Genomic DNA, 25,792 nt, shown 5'->3' on the forward strand with positions numbered 1-25,792 from the left:
ACCAATATTTAATACATCACAAAAGTGTGTGTGTCTGAAGAAGATATCTTGGATATCGAAAGGCCTCACAAAACAATAAAATGTATTAAATATTGGTTTTATGTTTTTAATGTAATTTCTAGCATTGTCCGACCTTGGCTGTCCAAGAACAAACATTCATCCGTAAAAGTGGCAACTCTTGCTGACAATCTAAGTGCCTAGTCTCCCTCTTCCTCAGTACACTCATCATCATTAAATAATAGAGTGATATTAAATTTTATTTAGAGTTTTCATTGTAACAAAAATATTAGGTTCACATTACAAAAACTCCGTAATTGTCAAGATAAGCTCAACAAGGAAACTGTTCTCAGCAAAGAAGACTGAAGATGTGTAGACAAGATTGCTTGCTGGAGTTATTCATATAAAATATTTTTCCTAAATACAAATTGTATATTTCATTCACATTTGCAGTATGACTTATTTCTCAATCTTTTCCATAGTAGAATATAGTACCTTAATTAATTATAATGAAACTTTTAATTGATGCACTGGCAATCTATGGATTTACAATCATATTAGACACAATACAAATAATGTAATCTGTTTTACAAGTATAAGTAGTTGTGATGGTGATGTCTCTCACAGTAGCCTTATCATAGAACAATAAAGCTTAATGAAACAAACCTCTAGCTAGAATAATAGATTATTATTGAATAACCAGAGACTGACTATATAACAGAGCAAAACTAAAATTCAAAGAAATTACCAAAATCATGTGTTGCTTATGGACAAGACTTTGGATTGGGATAATCATATTAATGAAACAAAGAAAGGTGTTTGTAATGAATATATTTCTTTAAAATTTATAAACAATTGTATCCCATATGAGAATAAGTTATTGGGTGAAATCCATCCTACGCTTATCTTGCAACATTTTTATTATTATAATTACTGTTCATGTAGCTCTCACACCATCCTCAGTTTATTTTTGATTTAAGGTGAGAATCTCCATAAACTACTAACGATGTTAATTAAAAAAGTTGTGATCGTGATTCTTATTAAAATAGAATAATTTGTATTTAAGAGGTAAATTTGAGCTGGTTTTCTTCTAAGATTAAGTTTTGCTTCAACAGAGACAATACAAGAACTTATTTTTGTAACATGTATGCATTATTACATCTCTGAAAAATTTTAAATTACATATTTAAAAAAAAACACAAAATGTTAAATACTTAAAAGGTGTTCTAGTATGAATCGGATGGATTTCTAGCATGTACTAAATAACTTTCAAGTCAAAGTATGTTGGTTTTTTATTAGAGTCTCACTGACCAATATTCCTGATTTCAGAAGAAGAAACAGTGCTGAGACTGAATTTGTGTGACGACGTTTCCATCTCGACAGAACCCAGATCAGAGCCTGGTCAGGTTCCCACAGAGATAATCATTACTCCAGTGGCGGCCGACCCTCATGACTCGAACCTTACTCCGGTCCAGTCACTGTTCGCCTCAGGAGTGCATTTTCTTAGTCATGACTCTCTCGCATTGTTAGTTCCTAAACAAGAGCCTCTGGACGAACCGGAGGAGTCCAGCACTGAAGTGGTCCATGGACGCCGAGATCTACTGGAGTATTTGATCCAGGAGGACGGTAGTGTGGTGTGTAAGTGGTGTGGGGAAGTGTTACCCTCCCGGACGCATTGGTATCGCCACAAGTACAAGTTTCATGTACAGTCACCACCCGGTACTGCTAGCCTCTTTAAGTGTTACAGGTGCAATGTGTTCTTCAAATCTCGGAAGGGTTACCACGGACATATCACATCCAGACATTCTGGCATCGAGAAGAAGCCCAATTTTAGAGAGGAAAATGAAAGTGTGATCAAATCAGGTTTCAAAGAACTGGAAATGAATCCTCCCAGGGGTCGTAGAAGTGTTAAGCCCAATGATGGAATTCCTGTAGAAGACTATGAAAAACAAAGGGAGAAAGAGGAAAAACTTGTGGCAGCGATCATTGAAAAAGTTAAGAAGGAGTGTGAAGCCCAAGGATCAACGGTTACACGCCGTGGGTATACAAGAAGACAAACTGTAATGAACACTTGAAAGTGCAAAAAAATAAAGTGTTTATTATGTAATCTGTAAAATTAAATGATACAAAATCACATGGCATGGCTAGTATTATGTGTCTGAGGTTTTGTTACCGGTTCTCTATGGTTTTATAAATAAAACGTGTATATTTCAATAAACAATCTTCATATCCAGCTAAAAGGTAAACGTCTTTAAATTGCAGAAATATATATTCCATAAATTTAGTCTGTATCTATAGTTTTCAGATACAGTTTTAACACTCAATTCTATATTTTTGGTGTGATTTTCCTTATTTATTTTAAAATAGGTTACATTTTTACTTTTAAACTTTTATTATAATTGACTTTTTTTAACTCAATTTTTAAAAAATATCAAATTTTATTAAGTATAAAAACATAACACTTTATACTATATGTACTGAAACATCTATCCTACATAGTGTATTTTTATATTTCCTTACAACATATATTATTTCTAAATTTGTGTTTGATTTAATTTTATTCTTAATTTAATTTTCTGGCTACAAATGGATTTTCAATTCCTGGATATATTTGTTGATCAAGTTATTCCATTATTTGTGAAATATTTCATACCATAAAATCTTAAAAAGTATTTCTAAAGAATTATGAAATATTTTTTAAGCACCGTTATTGACTCTCCAATAGACAACACTGAATGTGTGGAATTGATATTTGATGAATCAACTTCATTATTTACTACTGCTTCTTTTATTTTGGAATTTTAATATTTAATAGAAGAACAATCAATAAATTGAACAAAGAAGTATCAATTACATTTTCAAATTTATTTTTATTCTAAATGACAATTGCTGTTAATTTATTCATATAATACGTGGTGTGAGTTGAGTAAAGAAACTACTGTTCTCTATTTATAAAATAACTTGTGATCAAGACAGCATGATGCCACCCTCGCTGTTAGTTCTGTTTCTATTAGCCAATCAGAACAATAAGGTGTCAAGTCAGAAAAGAATTGTCACATTGGATGAAACAAATTAATTCAATTATATCTATTGAAAGAAATATTATTCACATTTAGAAACCAGTGCCAATTTGCTTTATATAAGCACACAACCTATTTATTTTATGAAATCAATATAGAAACTTCACCGTAGAAAAAAAATGTTCATCTACCTCACACGTTTTTGGTGGAGGTCAAATTGAGGAGCATTGAAAGGGTTAAGAATAATTAGATAAGACAATATTAATGGGTTTTTTCAGACCATATTATTTTTTAGCAGTTAAAACTAACTATCAAGGGCATAAATAAAAGTTAAATCACTGTCAGCCAACCATATGAAGACTGACTACTCTATTTTGTTTAAAACTGTGACTTTCAGTCTTTTTATGATGATTGTATAGCTATTATTTACAAATGTGACATTTTAAACCGTTTCAATACTCTCATTTCGACCCCCACCAAAACTAGCGTGTCATGTAACCAATTCCTTTCTTAATGGAAAATCCTGTGATCTAGTTAACAAAAACTGGGTTGCATGTTTAAATTGACTCCTAGTCTATTGAAAGCATTCATTTTCAAGTTGATGCTGTAAGGAGTGAATAGTCTTTGGTCAGATTGTTATGTGAAAGGAACTGCCTATAACCTCTCCCCTCACACACATTTTGAGTTTCTTTATTCAACTTATGGCTTTTAATTGCATTAAGAAAACCATTACTTTTTCTTAGAGCAGTGGTGGTGTTTTTTGCTTATTGAACAGTAAAAAATGAAGAAAGAAACATGGACCGTAATCTAAATAAAAAAATGTAGCTTAGTCAATTTGTGGCATAACTTATTTTGAAACCTAGTCACAGTTGACACTGCTTCATGGATTCCAGTATTTTATTCTAGATAGGTTCATTAGACATGGAGGCTGAAACATAGACCACCTGTCCCTGTAAAGTGTTCAGTAGCTACCATTCAAGACAGCTTATGTAATAATTATGTGGTGATGTGCCACTAAATCTTGGGGGGGAAATGTGAATTACCATTTTCAGCTGAAGCTGAAGTGTTTTTTTGTGAGATTACAATATTCTTGGAATCTGGCAACAGATAACCTTATTGTTGGTGAATGTTTTATTATTCTATGTTTACTGTTAATGATATAACTGGTCCAAATGTAACTTTTATTTATAGATTTTAAAATTCTTCCTTGAAAACATTTGATTCTAAAATCAGTGTAATTACCTGAACAAGCAGCTATCACTTTATGGATGTGAAACTTTGTAAAATTTAACTATATAATCTAACCTACTTTTGACAAATTTATTTTGCAAGTTTGTATTTGTTAGACATATAACTTATGATTAATGTCTGGTAAATATGAATCTAATGACAAGAAGTTTTAAACTCTATTAATGGATTTGATGTGTATGAAATGCCTATTTACTTGTATTTAAGTATAAAATATACTGAATTGTCCAATAATGAAATGTCATGTGTAAGGTAGGACTAGATATGTTAATAACATACTGTTAGCAGTGTTTTGAATCTAATACTAAAGACCAGAGATATATCAATTAGTAGGGTTTTAATATTCTTGAAATTAAATCAATGAAATAATATACTTATTTCCTCAAAGTGGACATGTCACTAGTTACAATACCATGCAGATGAATCCCTAAAAGTCTCCTGAGATACCTAAAATGATTCATAAAGCAAGGAAATGTCAGATCCAGTGCTATTGAAATGAGTATGAAAATTAAGTCTGAAATTTCATGATTCATAGAGTAAAAGGCCATTTGCATTAAACGAGCTATTCATTCATCTGAATAAAATTCTATGAGAGTTTTTTTAATGTGAATTTGTCATGATTAAAATTACTGGTGTAGTATCATCTCCATATATAGTTATTTTAGAGTTTTTATATTTGTCAGTAAATTATTGATAAGTTTTAAGAAACAAAAATTGTCTCTTAAGACCAAGCCCTGTGGTGTACTAAAATTGACTTATTTATTGAAGGTAATTCAACTCTCAAGAATGATGTATTTTTCCACAGTTAATTGATGGTTTCAATTTTAACTATCAAAGAAAATCATAAACCATCACACCCCCCGTAAGTTTATGTCAAAATCAGTGTTTATTAAATTTTAAAAATCTAAACATTAAGACAGTAATAATTAAAAATTGTGGAAGTATTCATAAGGTAGGTCTATTCTGCTGGATTACATCAAAACTGTATTATCTTTTTATGGTGTGCACCATAAATATTATGGTTTAAATCCATATTGAAATTTTTATTATGGTTTTTTGATATCTTTACTAATATATATATATATATATATATATATATATATATATATATATATATAATTTTGAACAAGAATAATTAGAAAGATATGGTTTGTGCTGTCTAGTTACAACTAAAATAGTTTTGCTAAAAATACTGGAAATTTAATCAAATTTAGTACATTTTTGAGAAAAGTTTTATTTTTATTTAAACGTACTTGCAAAATATACTCTTTTTTGAGCTGGTATGGATTCAGATACGGAGAGCTTAAAATTGATAATTCTTCCAAAATCATTTTTATGCATCATTCACATACTCACATTTCTTCTACATAGTGATGTAAATAGATAAAATAAATTTACATTTTGTACAGTTATACAGGGTGTGATTGAATTTAATATGCAGCATACTTATTTGTAAGCATTTAATCCAATTGATGCAAACATGTTATTTACAAATATTTTATAGAAACAATTAATGAACAAGAGATTCAAATTTACAAAAACTACACAATATTACTAGCAACACTTTAAACGTGCCCACAATCTATATATTTTATTACTGTACTATTGTATTAAAAAATTACATAATGACAATATACTTTCAAGCAATGTTATAATAATGCAATCTTTAGTTCTTGCAAATATACGTCAAAAGAATATTATGGTAGCAACATCTTTGTGCTACTATTTGCCTACAGTAGTAGCACAAACTGAATAATTATAGCAGATATATGGAGCACTCACACTCAGCAGATGGGTATATGAGCATTATAAACTTTTGAATCAATTAATTACACAAAGCTTAAACATAGGAATGAGACAAGAAATTGAGCCACTTTGATTGGTCCAGTGGGATGCACTGAATTGACCGGCTTAATTTATAGTGGCAATCCTGTTCCATGTATAATGCAACCTGAGTTATTCTAACAAATTTTGTTAGATAATAACTAATATAAATTAGACTATGATAATTTCAAATTTTTGTTATAAAACTGTTTTCATCTTAGTTGGGGAATTCATAAACTAATTTACTTTGTTCTCCCATCTGTGATCTCTAAATAAATAGACTTAAAGAACAAGCTATAGCGGCAGTGAAAGAAAATCCCCTTTACTAATAATTATTGTATCATAGACTATGTTAGCATTGAATGGCATTAAGATTTTACAAGTGTTATTTACATCTATGAGAACATTAAAATAGTGTGTTTTTTTAAATAATCAAATTACACAGCTAACAGTAATAACAAATGTGCCAATTTTTAACAATTTACTCGTATTATGACAATGTATATAAATTTTAAGCTCTGCATGCCTCCACTGTATTTTATGTAACTGCTCATGTAAAACAGTATAACATTTTTGTAATTGTTAATTACTGTAAATAAGTCTTATTCGTAGTTATTCAGTCCTGTTAGGTATTTTCATTAAAAACATTAAACAAATATTTTTTGTATTGTGTTCAGTTTTTCTTACTCACCTTAGCAAAAAGGACTGATTGTTTGAAATATATGCAAACACACCAATACAGGACTAACAAATGGATCTATTATACAGAAGGTAAAACCCAGGATTTCTTGGACATGTATTTTCTCCTGATAAGATTGAAAACATCCATAACTCTTTGTTTAAAGGTTATTTTTGACGATGGAAAGATTGTGAAGGAAACAGGATTTTTCCGGACATTTGCCATCGTTTAGTGACACAAGAAATCAGTAACACTACGTTTCCAATCAGTCAACCATCAGTCGAGATTAGGCCACTTTGGTTGCCAATTCTAAAAAATGAACTAAAAAGAAAACCAAAAGGATCAGAAAATTGTAATAAACCAATGCGGAGTCACATTATGGTTTTAAGAAGTTCATCTAGCATGAACCAATAATAAAAGGGCCCATTCCTGATTCCCTTCCTTTTTATTTCCGCCATCTTGTTTTTGTCTGCTGTGACGATTGCCATTGGCTAGTGCCCTCTGGTCAGTCGTAGGTGGTTAGTAGACGAATGCAGACGTATTGTGACCTGTATTCTGTAGTTCAGTTTTAATGATTAGTGTTGTGTATAGTTTTTTATTAAGTGCATGTCTTTAGAGTTAGTGAAGTTGACAAATAACATGGTGGTTGTGATTCCTGACTTAGGTGTGCCACAACGCTTTGGTATGATTTGTTTATTTTAACCTAGATTGTAATTATGTATTAGGTTAGTTCTTTACCTGTAGAAGAGATCAGATTGCAGATCTCGAGACGTAGTGTTACTGATTTCTTGTTTCACTGAACGATGGCAAATGTCCAGAAAAATCCTGTTTCCTTCATTCATAACTCTATAAAAAAACAATGAGTACCAGAACAAATTTACGTAGTATGATGAGCTATAAGACCAGAAAATCACAGTTTATTTTGCATATTTACTTCAACAAGTTCAGAAAACTTCTAATAAACTATCAATAAAGAAAATTGCCTCTCCACAGCTTTCATTGTTAAAAGTTCTTACATGTGCGAAGTTCTTATCAAACAGAATAAAGGGAAACATCACCACTTAACTCACTTAGCTTAAAATAGTCCTGGTTCAGTCGGAAGAAGTTGGTAGATTTTGTAAAAACTTAAATATTATAAATTTATTCTTATGGGATTTAAATATACTTAATATCCTGAAAACTATTAAAGAAAAAAAAAAAAAACAAACTGTTGATAACAAAAAGTTGTAAAAAGACGTAATAATTGGGAGTGCCGAGCGGAGCGGTCTTAAGTCGTTGGACTTAGAGATATCCAGCTATTGCAGAAAACCACCGAAGACTCACGGAGGCTCGTCAATTCTTGTGAGGGATGGTATCCAATATGAAACTGTGGATGTAAGTGATTTTTGTGTAGACTTTTTATGTGAAGCCTCTGCCGTTAGACTCATAGAATTTTGTTTTATTGTTTTATGTATATACAGGGTGTCAATTAAGTCTGGAACCTCTTTTTAATTTTTAAACCACAATATAAAAAAATACCAAAGTTCACACGTGCTTACTGGTGATAGTAACGCATACATCTGCCTAATTACCGACCGGATAATCCCTTTGGGGGACGGTCCACAAGGAGTCAGATAAAATTCTTAAATAGCAGCATAGGTCAAGTTTGGTATCAAATTAAAGGCCTTACTTAGCAGAGTACAATGCTGCAAATCGGACTTCAAAAGGTGGATTCATTCAGTAGTTATAGCTATTTGAATTTTAAAACAATGGAACAATGTAAATTATTAAGTATTACAAGTAAACGCCAATTTTTAAGTACCTGTGATCAAAGTAAGTGTTCAAAATGTTCCCCTCCCATCGTCTGGCAATGTCCTAGGCGGTTGTAAAAGCCATCCACTGCATTTTGAAGGTAGTCACGAGGAATATCTTGAGCTTCTTGGACTATGAGATTTCTTAGGTGCGCCAAATCTCGAGGCATAGTACGATAAACTTTATCTTTGAGGTATCCCCAAAGAAAAAAAATCCACCGGAGATAAATCAGGGGAACAAGCAGGCCACTCTACTGCACCATGTCTTCCAATCCATCTGTGAAGGAATATTGTATCCAAGTATTCTCTAACAAGGAGAGCAAAGTGTGGTGGCGCGCTATCTTGTTGGAAATAAATTCTTTGAAATTGTCGACCAAGAGCAGCTTGTAGTACAGGAACTATCTCATTTTGGAGCATTGCTAGATACGAGTCACCATTTAAATTACCATTGATAAATAATGGGCCCATAATTTGATTTCCTGTAATACCTGCCCAAACGTTAAGTTTCTGTGGATGCTGTGTATGACTCTATCTGCCACTTTCACATTCTAACAGTAGTTGTGTTATTGGTAATAATTATTGATTCCTGGCTTCGATTACTACATTGTCAGATGATGGGAGGGGAACATTTTGAACACTTACTTTGATCACAGGTACTTAAAAATTGGTGTTTACTTGTAATACTTAATAATTTACATTGTTCAATTGTTTTAAAATTCAAATAGCTATAACTACTGAATGAATCCACCTTTTGAAGTCCGTTTTGCGGCATTGTACTCTGCTAAGTAAGACCTTTAATTTGATACCAAACTTGACCTATGCTGCTATTTAAGAATTTTGTCTGACTCCTTGTGGACCGTCCCCCAAAGGGATTATCCGGTCGGTGATTGGGCAGATGTGTGCGTTACTATCACCAGTAAGCACGTGTGAACTTTGGTATTTATTTCTATTGTGGTTCAAAAATTAAAAAAGAGGTTCCAGACTTAATTGACACCCTGTATAGAACTCCTGATTCTGATTTTTATAATTGTATAGATTGCCTTGAAAATATTTTATTTTATTTAATGGCCAAGCCCCACAGATACTTTAGCCTAGTAGGAGATCTTAGTGTAAATATTTTGGAGTTACACAAGACCAATGTAAACCACTTTTTAAATGTACTTAGATCTGTAAACTTGTATTGCACTAATGAAAAACCAACTAGGGGTATGGCTTGCCTGGACAACATTTATTGTAATCTTGATAAAACGTCTTTTAGCAGTACATTGTTAGAACAAAATATAATTTCTGATCATGCTGGTGTGTGGGTTAGTTTTTTAGTCTCAAAAAAAGATACCAGTAAGTTTAATGTTGTAGGCCTACATGAAGTACGTCAGAAGCGAAATCTTAATCAAAGTAACCTTAGGGAAGTAAAAACTTGCTTTAGTAATGTTGACTGGTTTAATTTAGGTCTATGTAATAATATAAGTATTGATGTTATGTTTTCATTGTTTGTTGATGTATTAAGTTATTATTTTAATATTTGTTGTCCTTTTATCACTGTACCTGCAAAACCTAAATGTAAACTTAAAACCTGGTATACTCCTCAACTTAAGGATATGAGAGCTTATCTTTTAGTATTATATGACAGATGGAAACTAAGCTTAGATGCTAGAAACAAGATTATTTTTAATAACTTCAAAAAACATTACAATCTAGAAATTAATAAGGCGAAAAAGATTGCTAATGACAATATGATTACAAATGCAAAGAATAAATGTAAAACAGCATGGAGAGTTGTAAAAAATGAATCTGGTAATCTGAATGGGCCTAGTAATAATATTGTACCTGTAACACCTGATGTCTTCAATAAGTTTTTTGTCAACCCTAGTTGTAATAGTGTAAATACAATTGTTAATGACGATGCCAGCAACATATCATATTTTGATCTCTTAGAGAACTATCCTCGCCCTGTTAATGTTATTGAACATGATTTCAAATGGAATATAATTGACTGTGATACTGTAATTTCTGTTGTTTCCAAAATGAGCTGTTCACGAAGTGAAGACTTATATGGAATGTCCAACTTTGTTTTAAAAAATATTATAGATGTAATAATTGTACCTCTTACTTAATTAATTGTATGTTAGTTGAGGGTCAGTTTCCTAGCTGTTTAAAATTTTCTAAGGTTTCCCCTATATTTAAGAAGGAGACAAGAATTTACCAGAGAACTACCGTCCTATTACAATAGTCCCGATAATTAGTAAAATAATAGAATCCTGTTTAATAAGGCAACTTTTTTAGTATTTTACATCAAACAATTTGATCTATCCTTTTCAATTTGGCTTTAGACCAAATCACTCCACCGTAATGGGTGTTGAAGCAATTATTGAGGTTGTCTTGAATTGTTTTGAAAATAAGCTGGTGGCTGGAACTACACTGATAGATTTGAGCAAGGCTTTTGACACTGTTAATCACTCTATTTTATGTAAAAAACTTGAATTTTATAGAATAAGGAATTATTTGTAATTACAATTAATTGAAACTTATCTAAAAGACAGAGAACAAAAGGTTTATGTTAATAACCGTTCCTCAGAATTTTTAAGTGTAGTTTCAGGGGTACCGCAAGGCTCTGTTTTGGGACCCTTTTTATTTTTAGTATTTATTAATGATTTTAGTATAAATGTACCATGTTTTTCAATGTTATATGCAGATGATACAACCTTGTTATGTTATAATACCGATCGTATTAATGTTAAAACCCAGCTTACAGATTCTCTAGAACAAGCCAAAATCTGGTTCTCTGTAAATAACCTAATGATTAATAAAAGTAAGACTGAACATATACTATCTATATATATAAAAGAAAGTCGTGTTTGTTACACTATTTATAACTTGAGAACGGTTGGACCGATTTTGATAATTTTTGTGTGTTTGGAACTGTCTTTGTTGGGAATAGGATAATAAGTATTAAAATATCATAAAAGTTCACATGATTCCGCCCCACTGGTCTCTAAAAGTTACAGAAATACCCGTAAGAAATGGATTGCAGCAAACATATGTTATTAAGTGAAAGAGCCTGTTCAAATTTAATCAGCTGTTCTTTGTAAACATATATAATGCGACAAAAGAAATATATGTTTATATAATTTAATTACCATTCTAAATTTCTTTACATTTATAGTTTGAAAGCATAGAGTAAGCTTAAGAGAAACAGCAAATTTAGTTTCAACTGTTTCTGCAATCATTGTTAAGCATAGACTGTACTATCCAGATAATATAATTCAAATTTTAATTTTTTCAATTCAAAGCAATTATCTCTGCATCTCTAAGTCAGATACATACATTATTTGCTATCATCATTTCGACATGCTTTCCATCGAACCCATCTAACCTGTGGCACAAATACAAGGATAATATGGCAGAAGATATTTTACATCAAATTCGTGTCAGTTCAAGAAATTCCGATGTTGAAATGAATGATGAGATACATAATCGGGCCTTGCTCTTGATCGAAGACATGTGCGGTAGTTTATTAGTCAGGTTAGGAATGCCAGTGCCAAATTGTGAAATGAATGACGCATTTAATTGAGAATTGGAACGGGATCGTGAATATGATCACCAGGAATTAGATTTAGTAGTTCAAACGAATGTACTCCTGATGAATCTCCAACAAAAGGAAGTTTATGATACATTAATGAAGGCAATTGATAATGGAAACGGTCGGTTATATTTCCTGGATGCCCCTGGTGGAACTGGTAAGACATTCCTCATGTCAGTAGTTTTAGCCACTGTTCGTACAAGATCCAACATTGCAGTTGCAGTTGCTTCTTCTGGAATAGCAGCCACATTGCTAGAAGGATGTCGTACGGCACATTCTGCATTAAAATTGCTGTTAAATCTTCAATCTATTGAAGAACCAACATGCAACATTACAAAGCGCTCCGCTATGGCCAAAGTTTTATCAGAATCGAAGATCATCATCTGGGACGAATGCACAATGGGGCATTGGAAGCACTTAACCGAACATTGCAAGATCTACGTAATGGCTCGAGATGTTTTATAGGCGCAATGATTTTACTGTCTGGCGATTTCCACCAAACATTGCCAGTAATTCCCAGATCGACTGCTGCCGACGAAATAAACGCTTGCCTCAAATACTTCATCGAATCTATGGCGCTATGTTAAGAAACTTCAGCTGACAACAAACATGAGAGTTGCATTGCTGAACGATACATCTGCTGAAGATTTCGGTAATGGTCGAGTACCTGTCGACAAATCGAGCGGATTGATTTCATTTCCTCCGAATTTCTGTAACTTTGTCTCATCGAAAGACGAACTCATCAACAAAGTATTCCCAAACATCATTACTAACCTCAAAAATAATGAATGGTTGCGTGAGCGAGCGATTGTGGCAGCTAAGAATAAAGGTGTAGATGACTTAAACTACATAATTTAGAATGAAATCATTGGTAAACTGCATTCTTTCAAATATATTGACTGTGTAACAAATGAAGTTGTTTCCACCCCCTATACAATTGAAGTTTTAAACTCCTTGGATGTACCTGGCTTACCACCGCACAATTTACAACTAAAGATTGGTTCCGTAGTAATCATGCTTTGAAACTTAAACCAACCAAAACTGTGCAACGGAATGCGTTTGGTGGTAAGTAAATTGATGAACAATTTGATTTACGCCACAATACTCAAAGGAAAATTCAAAGGTGAGGAAGTTCTCATTCCGAGGATCCTGACCGACATGCCATTTGAGTTTAAACGGCTTCAATTCCGATCCATCTTGCATTCGCCATGACTGTAAATAAGTCACAAGGGCAATTGTTGAAAGTTTGTGGTCTTGATCTCGAACATCCATGTTTTTCCCATGGCCAATTATATGTGGCATGTTCACAGGTCGGAAGACCTTCCGCGTTATTTGTTTTTGCGCCTAATAAAAACACAAAAAATGTACTTTATCACAAGGTGCTACAATAAATGGCAAATAAAGAATCATTGAATAATTATATTTTTTTATTTATAATTATCCTAATTTAAAAAGTAAAAAATGTGATCATGTGATATTGCCTTTAAGGCGGAACAAAGTTGTATGATCCTTATTTTTATCCTGTCAAGTTGTTGGGTATTTATCTTGACACTAAACTGAGCTGGGATGCACATGTTAACTATCTTTGCTAAAAACTATCTAGAGTAACTTAAGAAAGTTAAGATCATGTGTCAGCTTGGAAACTTTGTTAATGGTCTACTTTGGTCTGTTTCATTCGCAACTCAACTATGGTGTAAGACTCTGGGGTAACTCAAGTGCAGCCAAAAAAGCTTTTGTTTGGCAAAAAAAGGCAATAAGAGCTATCACTGGTTTATCAGCTTCTGACTCTTGTAGAGCAACTTTTCCTGATCTCAACATCATGATGACATTGAGTTGCATGTATATATATACAGTAATCTGCTACATGTTAAAGAACATTTTGGTATGTTTAATAACCACAGTTTTTATCATAATTATGAGACCAGACAATGCCTTAATTTAGTGACCCCAAATGTTAGGTTGGACAAGACTCATAAAATTTTAAATTTCAACAGTACATATTGTTTAACAAGTTACCATTAGCAGTAAGGCAATTACCTTGTAATAAATACAAAAGTGTGATATGTAGTTGGTTAAGAAGAAAATGCTTTTATACCACTGAAGAATATTTTAACTGTGATTTTAATGATCTAAGAATTTGAATGTTGTAATTTTGTAATATACAATTTATGGTTGTAATATTATGACTTAGCTGTATTAACTTGACGAAGCTTATTGTAATTTGTGTTACTTAATAGCCAATAAAGAATCTGAATCTGATAGCGCAGGTTCAGATCCTGTCTGCGACCGTTGCACTTTTTATCAGTACAATCAATCTCGTACTGCATTGACTCTCCCCCTTGTTCTGTTTGATAAGATCCTCGCACAGGCCAGTGGCCCATGAGGACAGACAGAATAAGGCTTAAAAGGGGATCGGGCTCTCCTTTCTAAAAAAAAACCAGAACATATTCAGTTTTTTGTTTACAAATAACAGATGTTAATTTTGATAAAGTTTGAGGCCACCTTATTGAAATGAAATGGAGTACCAAGAGGCAACTAACTTAGCTAAGATATTTATAAGATCAATTTTTATATTAAATTTCAACTATTTTAATTATTCCAATCATCTGTCCTTGGTGCTATAAAACAATTCTTATGGTGATAGAATAACAATTATTACAGAATATGTAATAAATATCACAAAAACTGTTTGGGATAGGTACAAAAAGACTTTATTACAAAATGTTTAGGAAATGTTATAAGCACTCCATACCACTTTTTGGTTGTTTTTTTTTTTATCAAGATTTATAAATAATGGGAGTTATGAATTTTGCTAAGGTTTAAACAGCTGCCACATTGAAACGAAGTAGCATAACCAGCTGGCCAACGAACTTAGCCAAGATATTTATAAGATTATTTTTTTTAACAAGTTTCAGTCAGTGGGTTTGGGCGTTTTTGGACAGTTATAATTTCCACAAGCCGCGTTATATAGCATAGATGTACATCAACTTTTGAATGCGGTGGTTAAGGACTCTGGAGACATGTTGTGAAGTGTTACCATGAGAACAGGCAAACCTAGAATGATCCAAAGGGGGTTACCACTAGAAATTCTTTGTACCTCCCAGGCAAGCTGGAGTACAGGAGCCCCCCTACCCGGAATATGTTAAATGCTAAAAATTGCCGTCTGAGAGCATTATTATTATTCTTATTTTATGCTCTACAAGAACGATCATAACATAAGAGAAAATATACCCTTTTGGAGGAAAATATACCCTTTTAGACTGCCTGATAACAAGAGCTTCAAGAAAATGACACTGTATGAATGAGAATAACAAAGGCTCGGGAAAATGGCTATATCTTAAGAACTAAAAGATACATCCTCCACCTTTTACCTAGAATTGATACATTCTAATATGGGCTTTCAAGATACATATCTTTTACATATTATAGTTTAATTGAAAATATGGGCGTGTATTGTATTACTTGAATAATATGTATTTGATATTTAAATGATTGTAAAGTCTCAAATCATGTCATCCCTAATAAAAAAAAATTGGGATATAAATTGAAATTTATTTTTATAGATGATTTATTAACTACACAAATTTCAATACATAAAATTATTAATTGTGTGTTTTATTACCGCAGCTGAGCGGTTGACGTCCAGTACATGCATTGCGCATAGACGCAGCAAACGCTCGGTGATGAATAAATATAGACATACAAAATATGAATTTCAAGTTAAATATAATTTAGAAAGCACGATATTTGTTACTTTGGTTGTGTAATTTTAGGTTTTCATGCACAAAGTGTACCAGAAATACATTATAGCGATCGGTTTGTAACTATCGTTATAATTAATGAACGTACATTAATATATATCAACGAAAGATCTATTTAGTTTTTTGACAATTTTAATGTCATCATACTAGTGATAACAAGTGCTATTAGACGTTCTTTTGGGTTACAGTTTTAGACACATTATTTCAGGCATTAACCGGAGGGTCTGACAGGGGATGCATAGTACAGACAGTATTTTTATTATCTGTCACATAACAAATTTGGCTTTTATTTAGCACTTTCTTAGAAGGAATTACGTTAAACCTGACATAATAAAACTGATAATTTTTAGTATGAAAATAATATTGAAAAACATTGTAATATGTAAATTGAAACAAAGTATTCAATGAAAGAACTGTTGAAAGACAAATCATTAATTTTTTATAACCCAAGTTTCTTAATCATACTAAAGTACAAGCCCTGTTCAATGTCCTTCTCCCTTCGTTGTCCAGCTTGGCCTCGTACGGTAGGAGGAAGGTACAAGCATTCGGACCTTTCTTATGACAATTGTTCACCTTGTATACTCCCTAAGAAATATGTGGTAAACCTTCTTATGGACCACTTTCATATTAAACACCTCCCTACTATCCCAACGTGTGGATCCTCTCGGTCCGCAGTGTGGTGTTGTCCCCCTTACAAGTGCTAACTTGCTTTAAGCAAAAGCCAAAACATCAGTACCCTCTCATGGGTGATTTACCCAAAGTCCACATGGCCCTATAGGGCCTTTTTGGCTGCTGGTATAAACTATGGTGGTCCTTCCTCTGTACAGGTCTAAATTATTCTTGCTACTAGGCACACCAAGCCTAAATATGTATCTTTGTATGCCTCTTTTCTAGAGTTGTACACATTGAAGTTGAACAGACCTCTCTTCTGACGTTTTCATACCAGCACACCTGTTTCTAGACATGGCCTCTGCACTAACCTTTAAAGTAACTGTAGCACCAACTTCGTGGGAGCTCGAAATACTTTCCATAATACCTTTCTCTCCTCTCACCAATCTGTAGTTTAGAACTGTGAAGCTAAAAAAGTATCAAGTTCCGTTTCCACTCACCTTCCACCCATTATCAAGGTGGTATTTGGGAGAGTGTTAAGCATCACCTGAAGCGTGTGATAGGGGAAAATGTTCTGACTCTCCCTCAGTTCATGACTTTTAACTTCTCAAATAAAAGGTGTTCCTAAATTCTCGTCCTCTCATTCCTCTCTCAGAGACCCGAATGAACTTCAGGCGCTCACTTCTGCTCACTTCCTGATAGATGCCTTCCTGGTTGGTATACCTGAGTGAACTCCTTCCAACAAGCTGAAGCACTAGCAACTCGTCAAGACTCTCCGCCATTGATTCTGGAAGTGTTGGTGCAGGGAATACTTGCACAACCTCAACAACGTGTGAAGTGGTGCACTTTAACTCCCAACCAGAAGAAAGACAACCTTGTACTGGTATAGCAGGACACTCCTTCCCTCCCCTCTTTTGGCTGCCAGCCTGTCACCAAGATCATGCCTGGTAATACAGACTCTAGGTGGAACCCTTTCCAGACCCATGGTCAAGGTATTTCCACTCTCTCACAACTAAGCTACTCTACAGCCCCCTTCGTTTAAGTAGTTCTTAAATGTGTTTGGTTCTGTTTGTTGAACACCCTTGTGAGTTCAAGGGGGTCAGTGTACCCCCCCATACAATAATACACAAGACAATAATATCTAGTTACAGTAAGTTTAGTTGCATATTTAAATTAGTTTCTTTTTGAATTTATGTTCTCAGTGCAGATAAAATTAATGAGTTGGTTTGGCTCTGTCGTCCTATGTGAAGAGAGTACTCCTATTGGTGGGGTAACTTAGCGTGATGACCATCTGTCTGTCTGTCCTAAAGTGTCCCTTGGACCCCCGAGTGACACTCTGAATCTCGTCTCTAAATGACCTAGTTCTAAGCGTCCTCGTGTACTCTTTAAACAAAGAGGGCATTCCAATCACCGTAGACCCTCTCGTTCTAATCCGTTAATATGCGATAGATACCTCCAAATATGTGTCCTACCCCCGATGCTAGAGACAGAGAGGCGTCGTTAAGGGCCCACCTATCCATGGACATCGATCGACCCCCTGGAAGCCCTTAGGATCCGAGCTAGATGTGCCGCCCCGTGTGCCTAAAGCTAGAACAATGTCGGTGGGATAGCGTCACTCCCCATTAAAAAAACCCTCTTACTGTATGTATTGTCTACAGTCCGTTCTCTGTAACAATTAACTCCTGCAATATAAATCTGATGCTGCAACATCTCTTGCTGTTCCACTGACTGTTTAGATTCTACCTTTATTATTATTTTTATGAACATCTCACTCGAGTCAACCGCTTTGTTTACCATTGTTGAAGTTCTGTCATAAATGGGGTGATGGCTCTGATTTTTCATTTAAAGTATTGCTCTCACTTGTACAATGGCCCTTTATATATTTCTATGTCTTCTAATCGATTTAATGTTTGTCCTTTGTGACAATGCGAATTTAAACACTCAGTAACTAAGGGTTGAAATGTCCTTTTTAAAGCGGATGTTCTTCCCGTTTAACATAGGTAAAATGTTCACAGCAGTAAACACCTGAAATGGAATAAATATCTTGTTTATCAGTTGTCGGTTTAATTTTGTTCTGCAGTTTGTTGCTGGTTCTATATGCCACTGATAAGGGTTTATTAAGGACATTATTGTAAATGAAGGTAAAAAGTGCATCTTAGTAAAAATTTAAAAAATGTATATTTCATTCATTTCCCACATATAACAAAAAAATATTTATAAAGACAACAACACCATCTATAATTACATAACAATAACACTATAACACCACTAGAACCTAACATTAGTAAAATTAGTTTAACTTAAAAGAAATGATTCATTTCTTTAATATATATTTCTTAAAAATTACTAACAAAATTAGTGTTAAACTACTGACAAAATAAAATGTAGCAAATAATGAGCTTTGTATATAACGAATATTTAGTTTTTCTATAACAAATAGCTTAAGTTAATAATAGTGGAATGTTAACACATTTATCCAAACCATTATTGACAATGATCCATTATGTTTAATTTATTTATGGAATAAAACTGTTCATCATCTTTTGTATGTAAATAGCTTTTCACATTTTCCAAGATGCTTAAAAAAAATTAAAATGCAATTATAATATATCTTGTCCATATTACATGACACAGTTTTATTTCTAAGATATTTCCTTAAAAAAAAAAAAAAACTAATAATTGTTCACTTTGCTGTGTATGTTGATAAATTTTGCACAATCTGTTAAACAATCTTGTTTCCTAATGTTGTACTCACATCAAATAACTCTATATTCTGGCACAACGGATATCAGTCACACAGACGTCCCTCCAATCTAAGTATTGGCATTCATAGAGTAAGAACAATGTATCATAACAGTCTCAATACTTTCTACATAGGCATTGTTAAAGGAGCTCTATATAAAACATTATTTTACACATTTTTCTTAAAACTGGATGGTAAATCCAGACACACAAGGTCACTTACAAATAGGCTTAATAACGTATTTTTCAAGTTATTTCGATCAATTTCCTGATTATGAACATGCACTATGTATTGCTCTGTATCTCCAATATGAACTTTTAAGAGCTTTTTTTCTTCGAAATCTGTGTCGTTCCACCAATAATCTTTTTCCGCTGACTGAACATATGCAAGTATAGTTGGGGAAACACTGGAAAAAACAAATACAAGAGTGTTTGTTAATTTCTTATCAATTATCTTCCTTAAACATTTCTTAAATTTCTACTTTTTAGTTTAATACAATCTTTCAGGTGCAAGAATATATACAATACAAATAAAATAAATTCAAATAAATAAAATAAGTAAGTAATAAAAATAATTGTGTACATTCTTTTGTAATTGTATATATTCTTGCACCTGGAAGATTAACTTACTTCATGATTATTTAGTGTCAATTCAAATTTATAAATTCCAATTAGATATATCAGGTGATATAACTGACATATTCATCATATAAATAAAGAATTATGAAGTTAAGGTAATCAAATTCCTACATTACAATAATAAAACTTCGAAATAACCACAAGGATATGATAATTGTCATGTTCCATAACTAAATCCATAAAAATTATGCAATTTTTTACGCATGTCTTGGAAATCTCCAAATCCTGAGTATGAGAGACATGCAAGAACAATGTCATATACTTACAGGAAACCTCATCCTTTACTAAAAACAATATCTATTAATTTTATTTTGTAAAACAGCAATAGAAACTATAGGTGTTCATGTTAATTCTTTTTCAAGGACACGTGCGAGTATATTATTAAACAGAAAGAGAAACATCACGAGTTGACTGCCTTTGTTTAAAACAGTACTTCTGGATCAGTTGGAAGAAGTAGTTTGATTTTGTGAGAACTGAAATATTATAAATTTATTCTCATGGGATTTAAATGTATTCAATATCTCAAAAACTGTTCTAGATAAAAAAAAAGAAAAAAAACTGTTCTGAAGTTATGGTTTAAGAAATGTAATAAGCATTCCAAAACACTTCTTGTTTTTTTCTAGGTTTATAAACAACAGAGTTATGAATTTTAATGAAGTTTGAACGGTCACCATATTAAAACAAAATGACATACCAAACTGACCAATGAACTTAGCTAAGATATTTATAGGACAAATTTTTGTATTAAGTTTCAATTTCGTCATAGAAAAATTCTTATAGTATGTACGAGGGGTATCCAAAAAGTAAGTTTCCCTGTTCTGTAAAAAGACGCGTACGTAACACAGCGTGCAGCTGTGGGCGGGGATATGTAGCGCGGTTCGGTTGGCAACAGGTGCGCCGGTCACTGGCCCATTGTCACGCTTCTCAGTAAGTTGCTGCCCAAACATCATGGAGACTCCACTGCGTTCTGCCGCCAGTTGCGAAGTCCGTAGTGTTATTCGTTTCTTGACCGCCATGCTGTTGAAATTCATCATCAGTTGTGTCAAGTGTATGGTGAACATGTTATGTCCGTTCAGATGGTCCGTCGTTGGCGTGCAATGTTTTTGGAAGGAAGAGAAAATGTTCATGACGATGAGCGTAGTGGCCGACCGGCCAATTCTCGGCAACCTGACGTCATTAATGCTGTACGAGCAGTTATTGACAATGATAAGCGAGTGACTCTCGATGAAATTATGGATAAACTGCCGTCAAGTGTTGAAGTTAGCCGGTCATCTGTGCACAATATCATGACAGAAGATCTTCAGCTTGCAAAAGTGTGTGCAAGATGGATGCCTCGCTTATTGAGCAATGCCCATAAACAACAACGAATGGCTGCTGCCCAGTCTTTCTTGCGATTGTTTGACGATGAAGATGAAAAGCTTTTCAGTAGAATATTCACTGGTGATGAAACATGGATTCACCACTCAACTACAGAGACCAAACGCCAGAGTATGGTGTGGCAAAAAAAAGGAGAGGCAGCTCCTCAAAAAGCCAAAGTTTTTGAGTCGGCAGGAAAGGTAATGGCTACAGTTTTTTGGGACTGCCGTGGAGTGTTATTGATTGACTGTCTTCCTCGTGGCGAAACCATAAATGCAGAAAGGTATTGTGAAGTTCTCACCAGACTTCGGCGGGCAATACAGAATAAACGGCGCGGACTTTTGTCGCGCACGGTTCTGCTTATTCAAGATAACGCCCGACCACACGCTGCTCGTGCAACAATGGAACTTTTGAGGAAATTTAAGTGGGATGTTTTTGGTCATCCTCCATACTCACCAGATCTTGCGCCTAGCGATTTTCATCTGTTTCCGGAGCTGAAAAGAGCTGAAAAGACACCTTGGCGGTCGGCGATTTGCCAACAGCGATGACCTTCAAAATGAGGTGGATACTTGGCTTAAAAATTTGGCGGGTGAATTTTGTGATGCTGGAATAAAAAAACTACTTCCTAGATACCAAGAGTGCTTAGAAAGGGATGGTAACCATGTAGAAAAATAAGGTATGATGTAAAAAGTTGAATAAATGTGTTTCAGTTATTTTTTGAGTCTTTTTAACTTTTTCATAATTAATGGAAACTTACTTTTTGGATACCCCTCGTACATGTAATCAATATCACTAAAACTGAAAACTGTTACAGTTTCTTATTGGAAAATCCAAGAAGCATAGAGCATTCAAAAATATACTAAACCCATCTTACTTGCTGGTTTATTACCGCAATCAAAAATCTTGGATGGACTGCAATCTCTTCAAACCTTGGTTTTTCAACGAGTTTGTCCCATCAATTGAAAAATACTTGAAAGAAAAATAGCTGCCTGTTTGTACTCTACTGCTGTTGGATAACGCACAGTCACATCCATCTGAGAGAGATTTAGAGAAAGTGGACATAAAAGCTCTCTTTCTCCCTCCAAATGTAACATCACTCATTCAAACAATGGATCAGGGAATTATTGAATTGTTAAAAAGGCGAAAGTACATCATACATCAGCTCAATCTTATAAAAATATGAAGACGGTTATAGCATATTTGAGGCTATGAAATCCCTGAACATCAAAAATGCTATTTACAAAATCGCTGCATCATGGGATGAACTGAAACCAGACACTAAATCATGGTGTAAGCTTTGACCGGACGTTATGAGTGAAAATGACCAGACTGAAGACGAGTAAAACAACAACATACGGGAAATCGTTAAAGATCTACAAACTCTAGAGCCCAACGTTCCTGCCAATGAAGTTGAATAGTGGATAACCATATGTAACAAAAGACTGTGAATCCTATGAACAGCTCAATGACGACCAGATTTTTCTGTTATGGATAACGATGACAAGGAAACTGTGAACGAGGACTCAGACGGTAAAGAAGACGAACCCTCTACCCGAATTTCGACATTGATTGCCCTTCAGTACATAGAGCAGAACCCAACCTGAACTCCAATGTACATTTTGTGGATTAAGAGATGGAGGGACACTGCAGCTAAGTCTAGAATTTCATCTGCTAAACGAAAATCTATAACTTCTTTCTAAGTCATTTGTTTGTGGTTTTTACTGTAAAATTGTTTCTTTATATGATAGTACTGTACTGTATGTACTAATAAATTATATATATTATTTATCAGTACATACAGTACAGTATGTATATATATATATATATATATATATATATATATATATATTATATATATATATAACTTAATAAATAGTAACTTATTATATAATACAATATTTTCTAATTCTTTTGTATACCATTTACAACCTATTAGTATTGTCACTATTGCTTAACTTAATATCTTTTAAAGGACAGCACACATTGAAAGTGCTTGGCAAAACAAAGTTAAAATAATCAAATGCTGCATTTACGAGAGTAAAACATAGCTGTGACCAGTCTACTTGAGTCAAATGTTCCCTAAATGTTTCAATAGCGTTATCATTCTAATGGTGTTGGTAGAAATACCTTTCTTATACCTTATTTAACTTGTGTACCACAAGGTTCCGTTCTCAGATCCATTCTTTTGCTTTTATTTGTATACAATACCTACAGCTTTAAATCAGGGAAACATTTACAGATGATACATCCTTAAGCATTTCCTTTTGTTAGAGAGAACATGTAGAAACTGGTATATTATTCAGAGTAGCTCTGTTTTTAATAGCTGAAACAAAACCACCTTTCTCTAAATTTAAAGAAAACTAAACATTGAATTCTGATATAATTAGAGATTTTCCTCTTAACCTCATGTGTAGTACTGATAGTCTTCGTCTGTTTATTGAATGTAATTTGTCCTTCCATTTAGATAAAATACTTTAAAACATTAGTATGATCCACTTATTAAAGCAGTCTGTTCTTCTTACGTAGATTTGCTTCATTTTCCGGAAAATATGATTGTCTTGCTGACGGCTTACTATGTATGTTTCTATCCCTATATGAGCTATAGTCTAATCATACGAGGTCATAAATCCACCAGGACTAAGATCTTGTTTACACTTCAGAAGAAGGCTGTACGAGAAATATGTAGACTGGATCAATTTCAATCATGTAGAGGTTTATTTAGCCCAAAATTGTTATTGAATCTTCATAACATTGACAGCTTATAATCATGTAAATTATGAAATTAATATTAAATAACAAACATCTATGTCAAGTAAAACGGTTACCTAACAATCTGCAGTAATAATTCCTTGGTTCTACCAAAGCAATTAACAAGTTTATACAAGAAAACAAAAAAACAATATCACTATACTGATGTAACATTTTACAATAACTTGTGATCTAGGTTCTAGTAAGCTCTTTGATAAGCTAAAGTTTTGGTTTGCCTAATTCATAATGAACATTACAGTATTCACAGTTTTTTTTAACTACAAAGATTTTTACTTATTTTTATACAATATACATTAACTTAATCTTAAATGCTATATTGATGATTGTTACGTATATTTACAACTTTAACAACAAAGAAATTGATTTTGAAACTGTACATATGACTAAAATCCACCCTCTTTAACAGTTAATACCTACAATATAACTGAGGCTGCACCATCTCCTGCTGATTCACTAACTGTTCAGATCCTATCTTTATTACTAAACTCAAATCACAAAAATAGTTCTGAATAGCTCACATCTAGCTCATCTCACTTCAAACTACAGCAGTCACCCAACCAGGGAACAGTTGAAACCTCACACCACCAATCTTAACTGAACAAATCTCTTAATAACACGGATGTTCTGCACATAACATAGCTATCGTTCAGCACCAGCACACCCACTGTCACAAACTTGATACCTGAAATCTGGAGTCATGTTCGTTTAAAGAGATCCAAAACAAACAAAAAAGAAGTCGGTGACGAACTCAAACGAACGAATTTCAAAACGAACTAACTCTCTACTCTGGAATGCTCGGGCTTGGACCAACACGAAATATAAGCAAACCCTCACTTTATAAATTTTCAAAAAAATTTTAAGTTAAATGACAGTATTTTGCTTGGTAACTTATATTTTACTACTACACTAATAGAGGTCGGATATGTAGTAGTTGTTTTGTTAGCATGAATCATTCAGACTTTCCATAATTTTGAATAATAGATCCTTACTTACATGGAATGTAGAGAAGCATGATGTAAATGATGAAGTAGTGATAGCTGAATGTAAAGTTCCATTTGTTTGGTAATGTGAGACTCCACAGCTGAGTCTCACCTACAAACTTCTGTGCCGCATACATACACAGGAGCTCTCCTGTTACTCCAATGGGATAAAGTGCAATGAAAAATGTGTACCTGAAACCATAGAATCGTTTTATTATAACAAATAATATAGTTGTTAGGTAAATCACCAAATTACAACTTAAAATAATAATCTGTAAATAATTTTTAAATATATCCTTCTTTATTCACTGACGACTTAGAAAATTGTTTGGACTGTTGCATTAATGATCCTTTACACTTATGAGCATTTAATTTAATTTGATACAGTTAAATAATTTATTGTTTATGTTACGTTTCACCTGTCAGTTTAAGATATAGACTATGTTTCCAAAGAAACTATCAAATGTACATTTTTATGTTAAAAAAAATCAATAATTGTTTTGTTAGTGTTTAAAATTTAGGGTATAATGTTCGGGTTGAATCTAGGATCTAGATAAAAATGATCATAATTTATTTAACACAATGACTGCAGCAGACACGTTACGGTGTGTAGAGACTGAAATGTGTGTTCGGTGTCACTGTATACATCAGCAGTGAAGGTGTTAACATGTTCACTGCTGAACTTCAGCCCACTACGTATCCAATATGCTAAAATATATTTTTTGTTTAAAGTTACCGTTAAATGTTTTCTTGTAGACTGGGGATGGTATTTTGTCGATTGTAGCTTGGAAAAGTTTA

The 25,792-nt window shown here is 33.3% G+C and overlaps 2 protein-coding genes across 5 annotated transcripts in view; one reads left to right on the forward strand and one right to left on the reverse strand.

Moving 5' to 3' along the window:
- The window catches only part of LOC124359617 (protein tramtrack, alpha isoform-like), an 83,225-nt gene extending 76,469 nt beyond the window's left edge, over positions 1–6,756 (forward strand). For all 4 annotated transcript variants that reach the window (XM_046812507.1, XM_046812508.1, XM_046812505.1 and 1 more), the window contains exon 7: positions 1,327–6,756. In XM_046812507.1, coding sequence (XP_046668463.1) covers positions 1,327–2,072 — 746 coding nt within the window. In that variant the 3' untranslated portion in view covers positions 2,073–6,756. The remainder of the gene's footprint in view (positions 1–1,326) is intronic.
- An 11,911-nt stretch (positions 6,757–18,667) lies between these two features.
- LOC124359618 (very-long-chain (3R)-3-hydroxyacyl-CoA dehydratase 2) overlaps positions 18,668–25,792 on the reverse strand; it is a 35,859-nt gene continuing 28,734 nt past the window's right edge. Inside the window, exons 4-5 of the mRNA XM_046812512.1 lie at positions 25,008–25,186; positions 18,668–19,657 (exon numbers count right to left, since the gene is read on the reverse strand). Of these exons, the coding sequence (XP_046668468.1) occupies positions 19,569–19,657; positions 25,008–25,186 (268 nt within the window). The 3' untranslated portion in view covers positions 18,668–19,568. The remainder of the gene's footprint in view (positions 19,658–25,007; positions 25,187–25,792) is intronic.

This window comes from Homalodisca vitripennis, chromosome 4 (assembly GCF_021130785.1).
Source record: "Homalodisca vitripennis isolate AUS2020 chromosome 4, UT_GWSS_2.1, whole genome shotgun sequence".
Lineage (NCBI taxonomy): Eukaryota > Metazoa > Arthropoda > Insecta > Hemiptera > Cicadellidae > Homalodisca > Homalodisca vitripennis.